Source organism: Humulus lupulus, chromosome 9 (assembly GCF_963169125.1).
Source record: "Humulus lupulus chromosome 9, drHumLupu1.1, whole genome shotgun sequence".
NCBI lineage: Eukaryota > Viridiplantae > Streptophyta > Magnoliopsida > Rosales > Cannabaceae > Humulus > Humulus lupulus.
The window spans coordinates 15,691,247-15,712,831 of NC_084801.1; the positions used below are offsets into that span (position 1 = coordinate 15,691,247).

Below are 21,585 nucleotides of genomic sequence, written 5' to 3' on the forward strand. Positions count from 1 at the left end.
TCATGCACTTGACCGGTCGGACATTGTCATGACTGGTCGGCCAAGGTCATGACTGGTCGGCCAAGGTCATGCCTGGGCAGACAAACATGTGAGACTGGTCGGACAAGGTCATGCCTGGTCGGTTATGACACTTGACTGGCCAGTCAACATTCTCCACTGGTCTACCGGGTCACTCCTAAGCCAAATCACCCAACCATTCCTTGCCATTTGTCATTTCTATTGCCACGTCATCATTTTCAAATTTTGGGGATAACAATAGCGATGATTCTTGATAGGCTATGAAATGTATGATTCCATCTTTTGTGAGTCTTGATTTAATGTATGGATATGTATGTGATATTGGATCTGGTATTGGTTAAATATTTATTGTCACTCTTTTGTTGTACACTTTGATTTACATAATTAATACCAACACAAAAACCAACACATATATGAACATATAGAGAACAATATTGAACTAAAAAAGCACATTAAAAAAATCAATCAAAAGCAAAAATAAAAAATCCCAAGTTCAAATGAACATACCAAGCATATTTTGATGAAATGAATTAAGGAGGATGATCAACATTGGAAGCTCCAAGGGAGACAACCTGGCGGAGACAATCAACAAAATGACTGGCCATTAACAACAAACTACAAAAATGCAGAGAGAATGGAAGCTCCAACAACAATCAGAGTGAAAAAATGGGTATGGATGTTAGGATTAATGCCCTAAAAGCATGTATCGACATTTTATTGAATTAAATAAAAATGACAATTTTATTATATTTGAATATTATAATTATTGTTTTAATTAGTTATATGATAATATCAAGAAAATTATTTATTCATTCATGAAAATATGATATTGCATTAGTACGAGAGAGTTAAGATCATATATAATGAATAAAATAACTAGTAACATATTAAAGTAAGGAATCTTTAATGAATGGTTACTAGTGCAGTTTACTAAGCATACGGGATGCAAGTGATCTAGATTCAGATTACTGATGTGGGTAGACATCTTAGTAAATGTGTTGTATATAATAGAGATTATATATGATAAGACCGATAAGAATTAATTATCTTTATAAACTTGTCGTTTGACATAAATATTTTATTCTTATCATAATAGATGATCATTTGTAGATCAGTCTAAATGTGTTTATTGAGGTTTCTTATAGATGATATTTGATTCTTATAAACTCCTGTGTTGTGTTTATTGAATATTTTGATTCACTCATTAAGGTTTCTTAATTTAATGAGACTAGTGACTTTTGTTTTGGAGATTCAATATCATGAATGGCTGGGAACATGAATTACAATAATGGAATTCATACTTTCCTAACGGATCGAATATTGGTTCCCTTAAGGGTTGATTATGGAACTAAATAGTTATTGAGCTCAAATCTATAATGTGATTATAGATTAATTATTCGCTAGTAAATTAATGGTACTAAAGGATCAATAGGTAATTAGAATGGTAAAATGGTAATCTTGAGCAACTCTAATTAATGAACCAATAAAAGGGAGAACATAACTACATTTATTGATTATATCAATGGACTACAAGAGAAAACTCTGTAAATATAATTCTATAAATACTTAGCGTGTAATTCCATATTTATAGTGGAGTAATCATGGAATTAATAAATAAGATTATTGGATTAAAGAGTTTAATAAATAATCTAGTTTATTGGAGCTTTGTATTATAGGTCCATGGTCCCCAGTTCACCTCTGTCTTACACTGTCAAGGGTAAGGATGTCAAAAGAAAAATTTGTAGAGAGAATGACTTAATTGCAAATGAATTAATTTTTCAGGGTGACGAAATAATTATGTGATAGTATGGGCAATTGATTAATTAATTATTTAACTATATAGTTTTTATTTGGAAAAAATATAGGTTAAAATAAATATTAATCTTGTTTGGAATAATATATAAAGAGAGATTAATAATTATCTTATTTAGAATAAGATATTTTTTAATTATTTAAAATTGATATTTTAAGATAAAATTAATTTTGAATTAACTGATCTTTATTTTGAGATAAATATATTGTCTTAAATATTAATTAAATAAGCAAATGAGAAAATTATGAAAAACCCTAATGTGGCTCACGCCACTCACTGTATTGCATAATGAGTAGCGCCACACATGGATATTTCCTATCTTTGGGATTTGAATTTTGAATTTCAAATAATTTGTTTACTTATTATTCTTTTTAAATATGATTTAAATTAAATAATTAAATAAAGTTATAAAGATTAATTAAATAAGTTAATTATTTTTATAAACCTAAAAAGAAGGTTATTGTTCAACACATACTCTCTCAGAAATAGAAGCAATAATTTTCCTAAACCTGAAAACTATTCAATTCATTTTCTCTCTATCAAACTTCTCTAGATCTCATGTGTTGGGTACATCTAGAGAGTCATAAATCAACATTTTGAATTCTACGTGCACACACATATCCTTGTATGTTTGATGATTGGTCTGGAAGATCAATGGGTGAGTCTTGAGAACGTGAATAGGAAGATCGTTTATTTTATACAAAAAGATTTGATGATACTTGATAGGCTACAAGATATAATCTCTAATCTGATTGTATGTGATTTAATATATATATATTTATATATATATATATGTGTATGATATTGATTGCTATTAATAATTATTAAAAATGACTCATTTACTACTGCATACTCTTTTAATACCAACAATAGAAGCTTTTCTTTTTCTCAAAAATGGGTAGTTAAAGCTTAGAGAAAAAGATATGAAAATGTTAATTCCTTTATTACATTTGAAAAATATATAAATGGTTATTTTGTTTTTCATTAAAATAGAAAAGGAAAAAAAAATAAAAACATGAAAAGGGAGCAACGTGGTAATGTGAAAAGAAAATGAGAACAAAGTTAGAATTAGGTGGGATATAACTTAATCTATTTTTTTTATTATTTGACATTGGGGAGGAGAAATTCAAACCTTAACCTCCTCTTTGTAAGGAGAAGTGTGATACCACTAGACTAAGCCCATGCCCATTAACTAAATTTATTATGGGAAATCTACAAAAATACACTAAAAGTTAAAAAAAAATATGAAAAATATGGTATATTACAAAAATACGAAACTTTTGGATAAAAACACGGAGTGGCAAAAGTGTAAATACGGAGTGGCTTTTAAATCCTAAATAAAAGCGGTAAAATATAATTTTTTGTGATCAACGTTTATAAACTTGTAAATATCTGTTACAAAATTGTAAATATTTTTTACATGTTTGTAAATAATATTTACAAAAATTAGTTTTAGAATTGTATTATTTTGTACATAAAACTTACGAACAAAATCGTAACTAATTTTTTTATTTTTGTAACAATAGTTTACAAATCTATTTTCATAACTAGGAAAGATATTTTTGTAACTAACATTTACAAAAATAATTCATAATTAAGAAATCGTAACCAAAATTCACATAAAAATATTATAATTTTCCATATGTTACAATATTGTACCAAAAAATTACAGTAAACATTAAATTTATATTATACAACTTAAAAATATAAATTTAAGACATTCATTATTTATAAAATACTTTATTATATATTTATATAAAAATACAGTTAGAGAGTAGTGAATTACAATAATTTTATATACAAGTTTTACATTTTTGTAACAACAGTTTGCAAAACTAATTTCACAATCAAGAAGTTTATTTTTGTAACTAACATTTACATAAATATTTATAAATTTATTTAATATGATTGTTACAAAAATTTACAAAATTAGTTTTTTAACTTTAAAATATATTTTTACAACAAAGCTTAAACTTTGACTAGATCAAGATTTTAGTTTAACATTGAGTGTTGAGATTTGACTAGCTATGATTTTCAAAACAATATAATATTTTTTATCACTATCCCTCCTACTACTATTAATATATGTTACAAAAATTTATGAATATATATATATATATAATAAAATTGAAAAATCATTTATATCAATTTAAATAAAAATAGGATTGTAAACAAATTAAATATAAAAAGTAATATTAAGGGAGAGAAAAAAAAAGTGAAAAATGACATATTTAATTAGAAATTTTATGTATGATACTAAGATAATAAAATAAAAAAAGTAGAAGATAGTTGATATTATTATTATTAGCATACTAAAAGTATGTATGAACTAATTACTGAAGAGAAAAAGACAAAAAAAATAAAACTAAAGTACAGAGAATAGAAAGAAAATAGTAAAATATTATCATATATATAAATAAATATTCATTTTTCAGTTTAAAAGTTGCGTGTTTAAGATTTATAATTGTATAATTATATATATATATATGTAAACATCTATTTATATATATATATATAATATTAGTTTGAGGAAATGTGAAGTGATGCATAATTGTGCAGGTGTGTTAGTAAGTAAGCGTGTTAGGCTGAAAGTTAATACCGTAAATTTGTAATTATTTTATATAACTGTATATTTAGATTTTTTTGTTCAAACACCGTGCATTTTGTAATTAACCCATTTATTACTACATTAGTTTTTTTTTTTAAATACAATCACCAAAATGCCATTAAAAATAATACAATTTAATTGTGAAAAAAACTATATCTTAATTTTAAACTTAATTATTTATATGAGAAATATAAAGCAATATATTTAGAAATTAAAAAAAATCCATTAAACATTAACAATTCAAAATTCTCATTAAAATATATTTAAATGGTAAAAAAACCATATACCATGTAATTGTCACTTATTTTAACCATTTTACAAAAGTTCCATGCAAAGACCGAGATCCATAGTGAAATTTTGATTAAACACATGTAATGTTTTTGTGTTAACCCTTATCAATATATTTGTATTTATACCATTATGGAAATTGTATTTTGATCATTATGTGTTTGGACCCAACACTTTTAGAAAATAACTTTTAGACCTCGTATTTTGTAAAATGTTGTAATTAGGACCATAAAATCGATTTTGGTCAAAATAATTTGAGAAGTTTACATAAATATGGGAAAAATATATATAGTTTCTAAATTTATGGGAAAAAAAATAATTGTACAAAATATGGTAAGTTTTGGAAAAAAAGTTTAAAATATGGTAAATAAATTACCATAAACTTAATTCTCTTCTCTCCTCACGATCTCTCTCTCTTCTCATTTCTTTCATTCTCCTCCCCAATTCAGTGTCAATCTCAGATTTCTTCTGGCGATGCTACCTCCGCCGCTGCCTCCGACGACGACGACGAACTGGTTTTTCTTCTTCTTCTTCTTCTTTCTTTCTTTCTTCTTTTTCTTCTTCTTCTTCTATCTTTCTTCTTATTCGTCTTCTTCTTCTTCTTATTCGGTCTTTCTTATTCTTCTTTTTCTTTCTTCAAATATAGTTTTATTCTTTTTCATATCTGATTTTGAAATTCATATTTGATTTTTCTGGGTTTTTTTTTCTAAATCTGTTTAAGTAACCAGGTACTTGACTTCATATTTGATTTGATTTAAGAAATGTACTTAAGAAAAGTTGACTGCTATTATTTAGTATAGACTAGGGTAGTATAAGAAGCTAGGTAGTTGAATATTTTAGGGTACTTTTAACATATGAAAGCTTAGGTTAGCTGATTAGTTTTTTTGGTTGAAAAGGGCAAAAGTTGTCAAAAGGTTCTTCCCTGTGATGTTTAGATCAATTGGATATAGGTTTAGCAGCCAAACGTTCATCAAATAAGGTTCTAACATAAATATTTATGTGTTTATTAATAATTTAAAGAAATAGAACTAGAATGTTTTCTCAAAAAATGTATCGATAGGTTTACAAAATTTATTCAGAATACAAGTACAAGAAAAAAAAAACAAGCAAACAAAACTTTTGATTTTTCTGGGTTTTTTTTCTTTCCAAATCTGTTTAAGTAACAAGGTACCATGACGCCTGATTCATTTTATTTATATTAGATTTTTTTTAGACCTAGGTGTAACCAGTTACAATAGCGATTAATTTAGATTCTTTTGTTTATATTTGATTTTGTTTTCACACCTAACTAAGCAACCAAGTACCATAACAATTGGTTATTTTTTTTAGATTTGATTTTTTTTTCAAACATCGTTGTAACCAGTTACGATTATGATTAGTTTAGATTTTTTGTTTGAATCTTATTTTTTTCCAAGTCTGGCTAAGTAACCAGTTACCATCGCAATTGTCTCTGATTTTTTTCTTTCAAATCTCACTAAGTAACCGATATTGATATTTTGATAATGGTACATTACTTAAAAAAAATAAAAATTATTTTTATAGTTGTAACCAGTTACTACAACACCTCTCAAATAATAAAACTGATTTTTATAGTTGTAACCGGTTACCACACATCATTAAAAAAAATGGACAACTTGTTCTATCATAATCACTATGAACAAAAATATGAATAGCATACCACTTGATTAAATAGCTAAAACAACAGACATAACATACCATTTTCCACTGAAAAAATATTGAAATTGAATCTTTGAATGCCTAAGGTACCTGGAGAGAAAACCTCAGCACTGGCGTCCTAGTCATAGTGTGGTGGTTAAGGATATTCAAGATGTGAACAAGATGACAATAACTCTGTACGTTACTCATACCATAAATTTTCAGAACTATGGGGACAAGAGCAGCCGAAGATCCGATCTAGTATTAGAATTGAAGAGAATATTTGAAGAACTTGGCATAAAATACCGGCTGCTGCCTCAAGAAATTCAAGCCAACTTTGTTGGTAACGCCACTGCTGCAGCACTGCATTCCACATGGCGATGATCTTAAATCCTTTCCTCTGCAAGTACTTCTTCTTCTTCTCGAACAAATGACTAGTCTTTTCTTTCTTTTGATTTGTCAAGAGTTTCAAATTATCTTTTTTTTTGTGGTCCTAAGACTTTCGCCTTATGCAATGCCTTCGGTCTTTGGTTATATGCTGCTAGTCCTTATTTAGATATTTGATGGTAAAATATTTTATCAAATATAAATGATAAAAATTAACACAAATAAATTAAAATTATATCATTCTTCAAAAAAAAAAAAAAAAAACAAAAATATCCTGATGAATTTACGCGATATGTTTTTGGGGTTATAATAAGCACAATTGTTTATAAAGTAATTAATTAATTAAACATATAGTTAATTATGTATTATCACTACACGTAATAACATGTCACCCAAATTTCCAATATATGATAGCGTTAATTATTATTCGAGCATTATATATATATATATGCAAGGTAGAAGCAACGTGCAATGCACGTTTGCTTAGTTTTAAAGTTGTAAACATTGTCTATAATTTTAATAAAAACTGGTTTACTATTTTAAAATATATATATATAATAGAATAAATTATAGTTCTATAGTATATATCAATAATCTCTACATATATGATATTTAAACACAACGTTGACATAGATATATATTTACACAGCTACATGACATATATATAAAATACAATAATATTTAAAAAGAAATTAATAATAAAAATAAAATAATAATAGAAAAAGTCATAGTGTAGACAGAAGTATATATGCATCAACTATTTTTAGTTGCTAATATATCTCGTAATGTCCTTTGATGAATTTTATGAAGAAAAAGAACTACAATCACTTGATAAAAAATAAACTATCACAAAAATTTATAAGATAAAAAAATTATATGTATGTCTTTATTATTTTTAAATAAATGTGATTTAATTATTTAAATTATCATAAAATATTTTTAAATATCTTATTTTAATTTATTTATTTTTGCTTAAGTTTATGTTTGTTATAGCTTTTCAATTTGGCAGTGACAACAAAAGATTATATATTATATGTTTAATATGATATTAAGTTTAATTAAATTTTATTTAAGTTATAAAATATATGATTTTATTATTTTTAAACAATTGTCATTGTAAAATATCTCAAAAATATCTTATTTTAATTTATTTAATTATTTATTTATTTAAGTTTAAGTCATGTTTACAATCTCTGTTAAATATAAGAATATTCTGTTAAATATAAGAATATTCCGTTAAAGTTAACAGAAAAAAAAAACCGTTAAAACTAAGAATTTCCGTTATCTACACACTTTTTATATAGAAGAGATATATATATATATATCTTAGTGCTATAATAAGTGCTTGATGGTTAATTATGATATGACATTAAAATATAAATGATAAAAATTAACACAAATAAATTAAAATTATAAAAAATAATCTCAAAATAATAAAAAAAAATAGATACTAAAAAAAGTATAAAATATAAAATATAGTCTACAAATATATAGGAAAAATACTCCCATAAAAATATAAATAAAAAATTATGTCATAAAAAACTTTAAAAAAAAAACTATTCGAAGTTTATAAAAAAATCTCATGTAATTTATTATGAAAGGGCACAAAAGCATTTCCATGGCAATTTCCTGTAAATTGGGCTTGCTACCAGACAACTGGACTGGGCTTGGTTCTCAATTTTTAGCCTGATAAAATGTTTTACAAAAATAGAACAATTTAATATCAAGTTTAGAAAAATAACAAACATTTCGTGTCATTTGTAAAGTTTATTCCACTATATATTTAAACTTTACGTCTCAAAACCCTAGCTTTTATCACAGGAAACCCTACTCTCCTTCTCCTCCTCCTTCTCTTCTCCATCTGATCAAGCCATGGTTCACGTCAACTTCTACAGGAACTGTAAGTATTTCTGATTTGATTCGATATGAAATTTGTTAGTTTGATCTGAATTTTGTTAGAGAATTTCATCTTAGAATGATCTGCTTCGTGTTATTTTTAATCGCATCAATCACAAAGATATAGAAAATCTTCTTCGTTTTGATCCGCATCGTGTTGTGCAGATGGGAAGACGTTTAAGAAGCCCAGACGCCCTTACGAGAAGGAGCGTTTGGACGCTGAGCTGAAGCTTGTTGGAGAGTATGGTCTGCGGTGCAAGCGAGAGCTGTGGAGAGTCCAATATGTGTTGAGCCGAATCCGTAACAATGCAAGAATGCTTCTGACCCTTGATGAGAAAAACCCACGTCGTATTTTCGAGGGGGAAGCCCTTTTGAGGAGGATGAACAGATATGGGCTGTTGGACGAGAGCCAGAACAAGCTCGATTACGTTCTCGCACTTACTGTGGAGAACTTTTTGGAGCGCCGTCTTCAGACCCTTGTATTCAAGTCTGGTATGGCTAAGTCCATCCACCATGCTCGAGTTCTCATCAGGCAAAGGCACATTAGGTATCAATATCAACATCCTATTAATAAATTACTTCTGTTTTTTCATATTGCTTTCATTTTCCCCAAGTACTTGTGTAATTCAGAACAATTGTTGTCTTATTGCCTTAAAGGTATCATTTTATGTGGTAATTTTGTGGGTAATTGTGGCCGTATTAAGTTGGTTTTGTATGTTTCTATTTTGTGGATGACTTCACATTAGGGGTATTTAGTGATCTATGTCACTGCATTCTCTGCATGTGAACTCAATGGATTGATTTGTTAAATATGAGTCTAGACTAGTAACTCGGTACGGGTCTCAGTTAGTTGCCTTTTCATCTGCAATACTTAAGTCTATTTTGTTCACTTCCATCTGTATAGACTGCTCTTATCTTACAATACTGGCAACTCTTATTCTTCTCAGGGTTGGGAGGCAAGTAGTCAATATCCCCTCATTCATGGTTAGGGTTGACTCTCAGAAACACATTGACTTCTCTCTCACAAGTCCCTTCGGAGGTGGTCGCCCTGGCCGAGTGAAGCGAAAGAACCAGAAGGCAGCTGCCAAGAAGGCTGCTGGTGGAGATGGAGATGAGGAAGACGAAGAATGAAGTAGTTCCCATTGAGTCTTTTAGTCTAGCCTTTTCTGTATCCCTTGCAGATTTTTTGTTTTTTTTTTCAACTCTATTTTTTGCTTTTTGTCAACTCTATCATGGATTTTGTTATGAGACTTTAGTTTAAGAATGTGTGATATGTACCCCTTCTGAACACATTTCACATCTCCAAATTCATTGTCTGGTTTACAAGTATGATGCAATCACATTGAAATCATGGTATAGGTTTGGATATTTGAGTTTATCGTTTTAGTCATACATTGTGCATTGGTATTAAATCAGTGCTTATTTACTAATTTTAGGTCCGTATGCTCCCCTGTCTGCTGTTTCCATGATGGTTTGTGTCCTCATGGACGGACTAAGATTAATTTTCATGTTTTGTTTGATTAGGAGTATTAGAATTGTTGTTGTTGGGCGAGATGTGCACGGAGCTGTAGGCTTTAAGAGTGAAGTAGCATGAGAGAGGCCTCTACTGTTGCAGTTTATAAGGTCACTCTGTAGCAGAGTTTAACCATTTCAATGATAGGATTTTGCAGGAGGATACAAGTGTCTCTAGTTTGATTTATCTTGCACAGGCGCTGAAGTCTTTAAGTTGTTTTTCCTTTTCATACGATTCTGTGAACTCCAATTATTTTGATGTAATATTGACAGATGGGTCTTTGCCATGAATATTGCTGGGGATATCAATCCTTGTGAGCTCCCTGCTAGTTGTTATTCTAATTATTGAGTCTCCTCTGCTTTTGGGGAGTCCTTTCCTCTTATCTCAAGGAAAGTTCACTAAGTTTTCTACCATAGAGACAAGTGTAGGTGATTTTTATTGTGTAATTCTATTACAAATGGTAATCTATAACATTGTAATTCTTCTTATTCCGGTGTTGAGTCGAGTCCAAGGTTCAACAAGAAATTAGAATGTTAAGTATGAATATTGGTTCTTATGGAATATGCAATTCAATTACTACGCTCAGTTAGTAACCTGAATCTTATGTTGATGCCAAAATTCTAGGAAGAATGTTATTCCCTTTCAAAACATAGTTTCATTCCCTTTTCAGTCTCATACCTATTCTTATTACCATTACAATTTCATTTCATTCCATCCAAACACTGGGAATCTGCCTCACTTACTCTTGATCTTCCTCTTTTAAATTTGTCTAGAATTCAAAGAACTACAGAACAATCCTGTAAAGTTCTTCAAATTATCCGTAGTATACATAAAATTTATACGAGGATAAAAGCTTATATTATTCAAATGCTTGTAATTACACAGCTTTGGAGGCATCAAGCCCTGCAAAATTGACAAAAACAAGGGATTTTTTTCAAAGCGAGATAAATTGATATTTTTACCGAAAATACTTAATTTTACTTAAATATTACATTTCTACAGTTAAAGATTTTTTTTTTCTTTTCAATTTTTACTGTTTTTTTTTTTTTTGTGTTATTTTCAAATTGTTTTTATGTTGTTTTTGTTGATATTTAGTTGTTTAAATATGTAAAAAGAAATTACAAAAATATTTATTTAAGAAAAAATCCATTTATTTTACACGATATTCATACATATCTAAGTCTAATGAAAAGAATAATAACATTAAGATTCTATTATCCCAGTTAGATGATTACAAAACTCCAAAACTAATCTTGTATGTCACTTCCATATACTTTTAGCAATCATTATAATGCTTTCCCGTGGTTGTGGTTGCATCATATTTAAACTAAAGGTTCCATATCTTAACAAAACACAAGTTATAGCTTCAATATTAATCTGGTATCATAAATTGAAAGTCTTGAAAGGTTGGTAAGTAACTAAATTCCACAAAAAGATGAGAAGGGACACATACTAGTCAACAAGTTGTAAACACTCAGTTAAATCAAACTGGCAGATCATTAGTCTGCTTAGCAATCCCCATCAATTTCGTGTTGACCCGAAGGCATAACCTTCTCTGAATAAACCAACCCAATCAACCAATTAAAATAGAGAAGGAAGTCACAAAATTTTTCTTAAGGGAACGAAAGTCCATATATAGTTACTATGAAGCATTATTTCTAACATAAATTTTAAGTTAGAAAATATGAATTTAAATAGTTGACTTGAGACATGAATTGATGACAGATTTTTTTTTTTTTTTTTTTTCAGTTGTTAGCAGCTTATTGCTTGTATAATTTTACTGCAGATCTTCTCACAAATTTTCTTTGTTATACCCTTAAGCTTCTTGTTTTTGAAATGGCTTGTGATCTTGTCAAATGCAACTTTATATACCTAGAACAACTGAAGAAAACATTGGGTCTTTACAAAGAGACTTGTTGGAAATGAGGATAAATTTCCCAGTTTAAGAACTTCAGATGAATCTCGGAAAACCAGAAATGAATCTAAGAACACAAATCAGCAAGACTAATTATCAAACAATTAAAAAACGAAAAATATGAAAGCATAAATCAACACAAGTATATATACTGGTTCAGAACAAGATCAATGTGATCTTGAACCTAATCCAGTTTTAGGAACCACTATCTCTTCTTTATTCAATCAACGAAATGAGTACAAGGCTTCAATGGAGCTTCTTGGAACAATCTTGGATCAAACTTTCTAAACACTCAATCACAGGTGTTTTCCTCTCAATCCCTGAGCAAGCACTTTCCCAACAGTTGTGCTTCTCAATACAGTTCCTCAAACCCAGCTCTCACAACCTTCTCAATACTCAATCTTGATTTCCACACTTGAGCTCTCTCGTCTAATCTGGCTTTTCTGATATTTCATCTGTGTAGTGCTCTTCACTGAGTTCTTTCTCTCTTCGTTTTTCTCTTTTCTGTTTTGTGTCTTGTGTCTCTTTAACAAGTGAATCCCACAAGTCCTTTTATAGACCAAGGACTGAAAACTAATGGGGTTGTTATGATAGTTGAGAACCAAACAACTCATTAATAGAATTAGTTGGGATTTGGAAAAACTACTCCCACGAGACGGAATGGTTTTTGTTAGAATAAAATTGATGATAAATAATCAAGCCAGTAAGCAGTAAACAATACATACATAGCAGGTTTACTCGGTCTGTGCAAGTGTGTCAATTGTAGTTAAATATAGTGCTGTGGGTGTAATATAGTACGTGTATAGGTCATATAGACATATTTATGGTAACAAGGGATGACAATACTTACAATAGGCTCAAAATCTGGGTTACACAAGTTGAAGGTAAGGTTTCTTAATTACATTAAAACCTGTAAGAATCACCAATACAAAACGCACAATATCTCATACTGTTCATTTTTCTTCTGCTATCATTATCATACTGTTAATTTTTTTATTCATAATAAGTTGACTAGCAATTTTTTACATTAATTTGGCATTTTTAACTAGAACAAATGCAGAAAACAAGACATACATAGATTGGCTTAAAATTTACAGTAAGAAACTGAAGAATATTTGTCAAAGTTAATTATTCTTCACTCAACAGAGTTTATTACTCCACTATTATTAGAGTGATGATAGTAATTCTCAGTTTCAGATAATATGATACAGAACAAAATATATGAAGCAGTAATGGTAAAACTTAACTATTGGAACTCAAACTGGCAATAGTAAGCTATTGGAACTAAAATATACTTAACTAGTTTTTAAGGGGTCTGGGCGAATGAAGGAAAGAATGAATGAACAAAAAACGAGAAGAAGAATAAGCTCAGTTTTGAAATTAATACAATACATCTACTTGAGTTTCTGCAACAGACATTAAAATCTAGACCCGCAGAATGGCAAAATGAAAGAGAAGAATATAAATCAAACAACATTTTCATCTTCAATGTAATTCAACCATTTGATTATGTTGGAACTTATAATCTATATAAGTATGAATTATTAAAAAAATAGAAAATGTGCTTTATTGACTCCCTAGAGGAAGAGTCCCACATTGTTTTAAAATACTACTTTGTAAGGATATATAAATAGTGGACTTGCCTTGGGATTGTACCCCTTGAGTACCCACTTTTGTGGAAGAGGGAGGAGTCACACAAAGGCTCACCTAACCACCACACACGCGCACATCGTCCGACCGACTCGAGCTGAGTTGGTATTGTATTCGGTAAAACTGAAGACTTATTCTCTTTATCTTTTTCAGGATTCCAACTACCTCTCCTACGTTTTAATAAAACGTTTTTTTTTTCGTTAAAAAAATCTATTTTTTCTTTAAAAAGAGAGCGATTACTTTTTAGAAAAGAACACTCTCAATATATTTTTCGATCTAAAAAAATCACACTGAGTTTATTCCGAGCAATAGCATTATTAAGGGTGTAGTAAACGACGGCTCTCTACGGTGCAGTGAAAGTCCGATACAGAACCTTGTTTTTCCCATGATTTGGTATCTCATAACCTTGTATTGATCTACTGGTGCTTGCAAAGCCACAAAGACTGTTGTTACTATTCCTTGCAACCTCGTTTGATGCAATGGCAGCTTATCAGTAACATGGTATGCCATAATAAGCACTGGAAAGTCCCCTTTAACAAACTTCACAATTACAATTACTACTAGTACCGAAAAGACAAACATAGAACACACAAAAGAAAGAAAGAAAGAATGTTATATTATTTTAAATAATATAATGATAGATTAAATAATGTGACAAAATGTGATTTGTCACAACTTGTAACATATTATTGAGAGTCACAAAATTGTACATGTGTATGTATGTCCAAATGTGATATATTTTGGAATTATAAAATCAGTTACAAATTTGTAATTCTCAAATATTGCCCAATAATGTGTAGATTGTGTGTTACACATTTGAGTTTGGATTTCACAAAGCCATTATGAAGTATGGTTGTTGGAGACATGTTTTTAACTCCCATTAGGTGTACGGAAGTTACAAAATTAGGTGAGAAAGAGTTTGTGACATTTTTGGAAAAACTGAAATTTTGTTGTTGAAATTGGAGATGTAGCCGCGACCACTGATAATCCTTGGCCGCACCCTGGGGGACAGAGGTCAGTGGCCGTGGCCATTGATACTCCTAGCCGCGGCTAGTGAGACTGACAACCAAAACCATTTTTCACTTTTTTCCAATTTGAACAGTTTTAACATCCTAAGTAACTCTCAAATCTCCATTTTAATTCCATAAACATTCAATTAAACATTGATAACAACCATGAGGTTGGTGGAATTTGAAATTCAAAAGGTATCTCAAACTCTATAGGTGCCTAATGCTCACTTGTAATACACTCTATTTATATCAACTGGAGCACTTGACTAGAAATACACAAAAATACTTGATTATTTGAGAGAACTACTTCCAATATTGAGAGATTCCCTTAGTGCTTGAGATAAGGAGAAATAAACTTTTGGACAAATGTTGTAAACCTTATTCAAGTTAGTGATCTTCAATGCACTTGTGTGAGTGAGAGAGTTTTGCTTTAGTTCTTGTTATTTAATTTTTTTCTACTATTGATTTTGTCTTCTCTTCTTCTATTTTCTATTTACATATTTATTTGTATATTTTATTTTAGAGTTGTAGTTCTTATAATTCTCTTCTTTATCTTATTTCTACATTTACTTATATTTTGATTATTGAGTTGTAACCTTTTGCATTAAGTTTTATGTTTTGTTCTACTGCCCGCATGCATGTTAACCCAACATGTTTATTTATCGTGTAATGAAGTTTATATTTTGATATATATTTGGTGTTTTATTTTAATTAAGTGGTTTACTTTGTAAATTTACATTTTTAAGTGGTTCATTACGATTAAGTGATATCATATATTTAAAAAAAAATGTTTAATATAATTGTTAACGCATGAAACTAATAAGTGATTACACTTGATGGGAATGAGCACAACTAAAACAAAGCCTTTGGATTTTGGAGTTGAATAGTGAAAGAATGAAACAATAAAAAGATGTTGAGAAATAACTTTGTATGTCTCTTGAATGCTTCATGTACAATGATCCAATTCAAACCCCTTCTCACAAGGAGTCTTTTCTTTTGTCTTTACCTTCTTTTGTATGTGTTGTACGAGATGAGATCTTGTCTCATCTTCTTCACCACAAGCTCGCAGGAATGTGCTTGATGATGCTCGGGAAAGACATTTGGACATAGAAGGCTGGTTGGGCTTCATTCTCACTCATGTACTACGACATTATATTTTTGAAAAAATTAATATAAATATATGTAAAAATTCATGTATATATTGGTCTCCTTTAAAATTGAAGGAAGAATTATGTGTTTATATGTATTCGTATAATTTTTATTTAAATTTTTTTAGCCCCTTCTATGTTTTAGTCCTAGCTTAATCAGTATTCACGTTGTATAATTCTACTACCCCTTCTTGCTCTAAAAAGTAGGTATAACACTTGTATATTGAGATTTAAATATAACTTATTTTATACATAAACAAATACAATCTACGGCTTTTATGACCTAAGAATCGTGCTAAGCATTCCTCTTACTATATATTTATTATTTTTTGAGCAGTAAAATCTATAAAAAATGTTGTTGTGAGTTCGCAATGCTCTATTACCAAATTTGATATCATTATAACGCTATCTATCTTATTAAAAATAAGTTGAAAAAGTTGTCACTACAAATAATTATGATATTTATGATCATATAATCTTACACTTCATTAAATTAATTTCTTTTCATATCTATTAAATCTAATAAAGTGAAGTCATTACAATTATAAAAGAGGTAAGATTTTAAATTTAATAAAATCAAAATATTTTTTAGTAAAAAAACTTCACACCATTTATAATATTGCAAGCAAATAGTTAGTGCTTATTCCAGCCTAGATGGATTAAAATATAATATATATTTATATAAAAAAACATGAGAGAGAAAAAAAATTGGAGAATGAAATCAACAGTTTATCTGCTTTCTGTTTCAAAGTCAAGAAAAATTCTCTTTTTTATTTAAGTCATTCATTCTTAAATTACTTTTATTAATTTTTTTTTTTTTAAACTTAATTTTTATGTTCATTTTTCTAATTCCCTCCTTTCTGTATCACACCGTCTTTTATTCTCTCTTTCTAGATATTTGGCTTCAAATCGGCCATTTTAGAACCGTCTCAAGATTGGGTTTGTAATCCAGGTCGAGATCGAGCACCATGTAAAGAATGCCGGTGAGATTACGATGAATACAGCTTTTTGGCGAGTCAGCTTTTGACGGGTTTGGGTCGCTTTTGTGTTTTGGAATTGTGAACATCGCTTGATTTTTGGAAAAAATCGATCCCTGTGAATTAATTCGGCTTATGGTTGGTTGTTTTGGCAACCCCAGCTGTTGATTCGTAAAAAGGTTTGGTTTTTCTCATTTGTTGATCGTTATCTAGTATTGGGTGTCGTTTTGTTCGAGGATTTTGTCTGGTTTTGGTGGTTGTTTTTGGATTCCTGTTTATATTTACTAAAATGGGTTTGAGAAGCTTTTGGCTATGGTAGAGAGGATTGTGTTGTAGGCGGTTTTTTTTTTTGGTAGAAATGAAAAGACCAAAAGGTGAACCTCTGGTGTCTAGGAGGTTCAGATTATCACACCTTTTGTTGGTTTTAGCGGCATTATACTTGGTTTTCATATCGTTTAAGTTTCCCCAGTTTTTAGAAAGTGCAGCAGTGTTGAATGGTGATGATAGTTATATTGAATTGGATGGAACAAAGGTGAGGGATTCTGAAGATGCAGATATAAACAAACCTTTTTTCAGTTCTGTTTATAAGGATACATTTCACCGGAAATTAGAAGATAACCAAAACCAAGATGCCCCAGTCAGGCCTAATGAGGAACCATTGGAAGAGGGGAGAAATGGCTCTGCACCTATAAGACCGCTTCAACATCGGTATGGTCGAATAACTGGTGATATTATGAAACGGAGGAATAGGACGAATAATTTGTCGATGCTTGAGAGAATGGCAGATGAGGCTTGGACATTAGGCTTGAAGGCTTGGGAGGAGTTAGATAAACTTGATGTAAAGGAGGCTGCTGAGACCTCTATAATGGAGGGAAAGCCGGAGTCGTGTCCTTCATGGTTATCAATGAGCGGAGAAGAATTGGCAGTGGGAGATAGAGTGATGTTCCTTCCTTGTGGGCTTGCTGCTGGTTCTTCTATTACTGTAGTGGGAACACCTCATTATGCTCATCAGGAGTTTGTGCCCCAGCTCGCAAAGTTGAGGCGTGGCGATCCACTGGTTATGGTTTCACAATTCATGGTTGAATTGCAAGGTTTGAAGGCAGTGGATGGAGAGGACCCACCGAAGATTATGCACTTGAATCCTCGACTGAAAGGAGATTGGAGCCACAGACCAGTCATAGAGCACAACACCTGTTACAGGATGCAATGGGGGGGAGCTCAAAGGTGTGATGGTTTACCATCAAAAAGTGACGAAGACATGCTTGGTATGATATATTTGCTTTAGTTATAGTTCTCTTATTATGCATATGCCGGCCAAAGAAATAATATTATAGGAATATCATCAAACCCATTATTCAATAACAATAAAAGCCTACTTTGAATATACTCATGTGAGAAAGGAATCAATAACTATTATTTTTTAGCAGTGAGAAGAAAATATTGTATTAGATTGGGGGAAATATAAATCGTTTATAAGGATATATATACTGCTAAAGAGTTAGTGACCTCTAAAAGCTTTTACTAAAATTTTATGCTCCTTATTGCTAAATTCTTGCTTGTATCTTGTATTTACTATTGCTTATGTTCTTAACTTATGCTCTTGTCTTCTCTTTCCCAATTTTTGCTTGTGTGTTGTAATTGTTTTTGCAAATGTTCTCAGTTAACTAATGTTCTTTCTTTCTTTTTTTCTTTTTCTCTACACGGTCAGTTCACCCTTGCATTGTTTTGTTATAACTTGTTTCTATTCCATATATTTGGCAGTTGATGGATTTCGGAGATGTGAAAAGTGGATGAGGAATGATATTGTAGATTCAAAGGAGTCCAAGACAACCTCATGGTTCAAGCGATTCATAGGGCGTGAGCAAAAGCCAGAAGTGACCTGGCCATTTCCATTTGTGGAGGGTAGACTCTTTGTTTTGACCATACGTGCTGGTGTAGAAGGATATCATATTACTGTTGGGGGTAGGCATGTGACCTCATTTCCATATCGAACGGTAATTATTTGCACATAATGGGCATGTTATTAGAGCCTTTTCACTTTACTACAGCTATTTTTTTTTCCTTTACTTTCTTTACCAATTTGTTGTATGATACATTAAAATTCTTTCTTCGGTTTCACCTTTTCTCTATACATTTAGGGTTTTACACTTGAAGATGCAACAGGATTAGCAGTTAAAGGAGAAGTGGATATTCATTCAGTTTATGCTACATCTCTGCCTGCTTCACATCCAAGTTTCTCCCCTCGAAGAGTATTAGAAATGTCGGAGAAGTGGAAATCCCATCCTGTACCTAAAAACCCTGTGCAAGTTTTCATTGGAGTTCTCTCTGCTACCAATCACTTCGCAGAGCGGATGGCTGTGAGAAAAACTTGGATGCAATCATCAGCAATCAAATCTTCACGTGTAGTTGTACGCTTCTTTGTTGCACTGGTAAGGATTTTGCCTTCTATTAGCATATTTACCGAATTTAATAACTTCTGATGTATCAGGTTGACGAAGTGGATTAGTCTTGCTAACCTTGTTCAAAAGGTCTAGTGGATTGGGTTTTCACAAGTTCTTGATATATAGCTATACTTTTATGACAAGAATAATTTCTGTGGAGGGCTTCTTCGATCTTTTAGCATACCTCATTCTCATTAAATATGTGGTTTATAAGTATTAAGTGCCACATTATTCTTACATATTACAACATAACATAGAAAGATTGTTCCAGTTATGTGCTGTGATTGTGGCTATGGGTAATTTCATGGGCATATAAAATGCACTGCACAGAATTCCCCATGCCAAGTCCTCTATTACTTGTGGAGTAATCTTACTCTGTTGGTGATAACCTCCTTGTTGGCCTTTCTGATTCTGAATGCTACCATAGATTATTAAATGAGCATATAAACATCCTATGATATATGTGCGTGTAAATTTATTTATGATTAAATTGATTTTCTGTTTTAAAATTTTTTCTGTTAGCATATTCTTTTCATATATGATGTTTAGACTCATTTCTCAAATGGATGTTTAGAATCCAAGGAAGGAGGTGAATTTGATGATGAAGAAGGAGGCTGCTTACTTCGGTGATATTGTGATTTTACCCTTCATGGATCGCTATGAGCTTGTTGTTCTTAAAACTATTGCTATTTGTGAGTATGGGGTAAGTAGTTCTCGTTTTACTCTCTGATCTTCTTTCAATGAATCTTTATGATGGAGCTTTCTGAATTAAACGTGGCTCATTTTCTCTGTCAATAGTTTGGAAATTTATTGTGTTTGGTGAGAGTTTTTATTGCTTCTGATCAATAGTCATATAAATCTTAATGCAGGTTCAGAATGTGACGGCTGCATACATCATGAAGTGTGATGATGACACATTTATAAGGGTGGACACTGTTTTGAAAGAGATTGAGGGCGTATCTCGAAAAAAGTCTCTTTATATGGGCAATCTCAACCTCTTGCATCGGCCTCTTAGAAGTGGTAAATGGGCGGTAACTTATGAGGTATGCAAGTTGGCTTAATTTTGTGCTTGAATTTTTATCTTTCGTCTATTACCTGCTTTGGTTGGAGTGGTTTATCTTTTCAAAAGTAATGTTGTAATGTCTCGCTCTGTTTACTCGGAGCCCCTTTTTTTGATTGACCAAAAATAGAAGTTTGATGGATTTGTTTCTCAAATTAAGCTTGCAAAGGCCACTACCTAGCCTAATCATAACAACGGTATAGAACGAATAGAAAGTACTATAGTTTCCCCACAATTACGTGTTGTGTAAATCTAGTTTCGCCTTTGTTATGTAAGTTAGAAGATCGGAAACTTCTGAAATGAAATGGATATTAATATTTTCTATTTTCTTCCCATAACAAAAGTTTTATTGCTGCTTGTGACAGGAATGGCCAGAAGAAGCTTATCCTCCATATGCCAATGGGCCTGGATACATAATTTCAAGTGACATTGCTAAGTTTGTTGTGTCTCAACATGGAAACAGAAGCCTAAGGGTTCGTTTCTACTCTCTCTCTGATTTGGTACCTCCTTTATTACTTTCTGTGCTCTGAAAACTTACATATTTAAACAAATCATGTTCCTCTGTCTGCTTCATCTAGCTTTTCAAGATGGAAGATGTGAGCATGGGAATGTGGGTTGAGCAATTCAACAGTTCGATCTCAGCCGTCCAATATTCTCATAACTGGAAGTTTTGTCAGTATGGATGTTTAGTAGATTATTATACTGCACATTACCAATCCCCAAGGCAAATGATCTGTCTTTGGGATAAGTTGGCTAGAGGTCAAGCTCATTGTTGTAACTTTAGATAGAAAAAGAAAGAAGCATTTGAGCTTTGTTAAAAGTATTATGCCACTCTTCTGTCCTCTCCCTCTCTCTCTCTCTCTCTCTTGTATTCTTTCTTTTGCTTTATTTTTAGTTTTTATTTTTGTCCATATGTTCCATTAAGTTAAGAATCTTATCAATGAATTTTGAAAGCAGTGAGTAATTGCCTGCTGATTTTTGCCCCTACGTTCAAACCAAGTTATTAATCTCTGTCAATGATTTGTGAGCAATGCTTGTCAAGTGAGTCATCATAGTTGAACTCAGTATCCAGCTGGACCTGAGTTCATTGCATTGAACCAACCGGAACCTGCCATGTAAGCACCAGCATTGGCTTGATATTGACCCAACTTACTTGTCTCTATGTTGGTCAGACTTATCTGGTCTACCCTAAATTGTTACTCCTA

The 21,585-nt window shown here is 30.9% G+C and overlaps 2 protein-coding genes across 2 annotated transcripts; both read left to right on the forward strand.

Moving 5' to 3' along the window:
* The first annotated feature begins 8,514 nt into the window (after positions 1-8,514).
* Positions 8,515-10,034, forward strand: LOC133802356 (small ribosomal subunit protein uS4y). The gene is made up of 3 exons (XM_062240656.1): positions 8,515-8,670; positions 8,832-9,213; positions 9,614-10,034. Exons 1-3 carry the CDS (start codon positions 8,643-8,645, stop codon positions 9,795-9,797), a joined length of 594 nt encoding a protein of 197 aa, XP_062096640.1. The 5' UTR covers positions 8,515-8,642; the 3' UTR covers positions 9,798-10,034.
* A 6,606-nt stretch (positions 10,035-16,640) lies between these two features.
* LOC133801994 (hydroxyproline O-galactosyltransferase GALT2) lies at positions 16,641-21,367 on the forward strand. The gene is made up of 7 exons (XM_062240236.1): positions 16,641-18,144; positions 18,641-18,873; positions 19,018-19,308; positions 19,895-20,023; positions 20,190-20,363; positions 20,746-20,853; positions 20,959-21,367. The coding sequence occupies exons 1-7, from the start codon at positions 17,238-17,240 to the stop codon at positions 21,166-21,168; spliced, it is 2,052 nt and encodes a 683-aa protein (XP_062096220.1). The 5' UTR covers positions 16,641-17,237; the 3' UTR covers positions 21,169-21,367.
* Positions 21,368-21,585: the final 218 nt, after the last annotated feature.

Excerpts from the sequence above, each read along its gene's own strand:
- LOC133802356 (XM_062240656.1), top strand. The coding sequence starts at position 8,643 with ATGGTTCACGTCAACTTCTACAGGAACT. Across the intron at positions 8,671-8,831 it reads CGTCAACTTCTACAGGAACT|ATGGGAAGACGTTTAAGAAG; the intron begins GTAAGTATTTCT and ends CGTGTTGTGCAG. Across the intron at positions 9,214-9,613 it reads ATCAGGCAAAGGCACATTAG|GGTTGGGAGGCAAGTAGTCA; the intron begins GTATCAATATCA and ends TATTCTTCTCAG.
- LOC133801994 (XM_062240236.1), top strand. The coding sequence starts at position 17,238 with ATGAAAAGACCAAAAGGTGAACCTCTGGTGTCTAGGAGGTTCAGATTA. Across the intron at positions 19,309-19,894 it reads TACGCTTCTTTGTTGCACTG|AATCCAAGGAAGGAGGTGAA; the intron begins GTAAGGATTTTG and ends ATGGATGTTTAG. Across the intron at positions 20,364-20,745 it reads AATGGGCGGTAACTTATGAG|GAATGGCCAGAAGAAGCTTA; the intron begins GTATGCAAGTTG and ends TGCTTGTGACAG.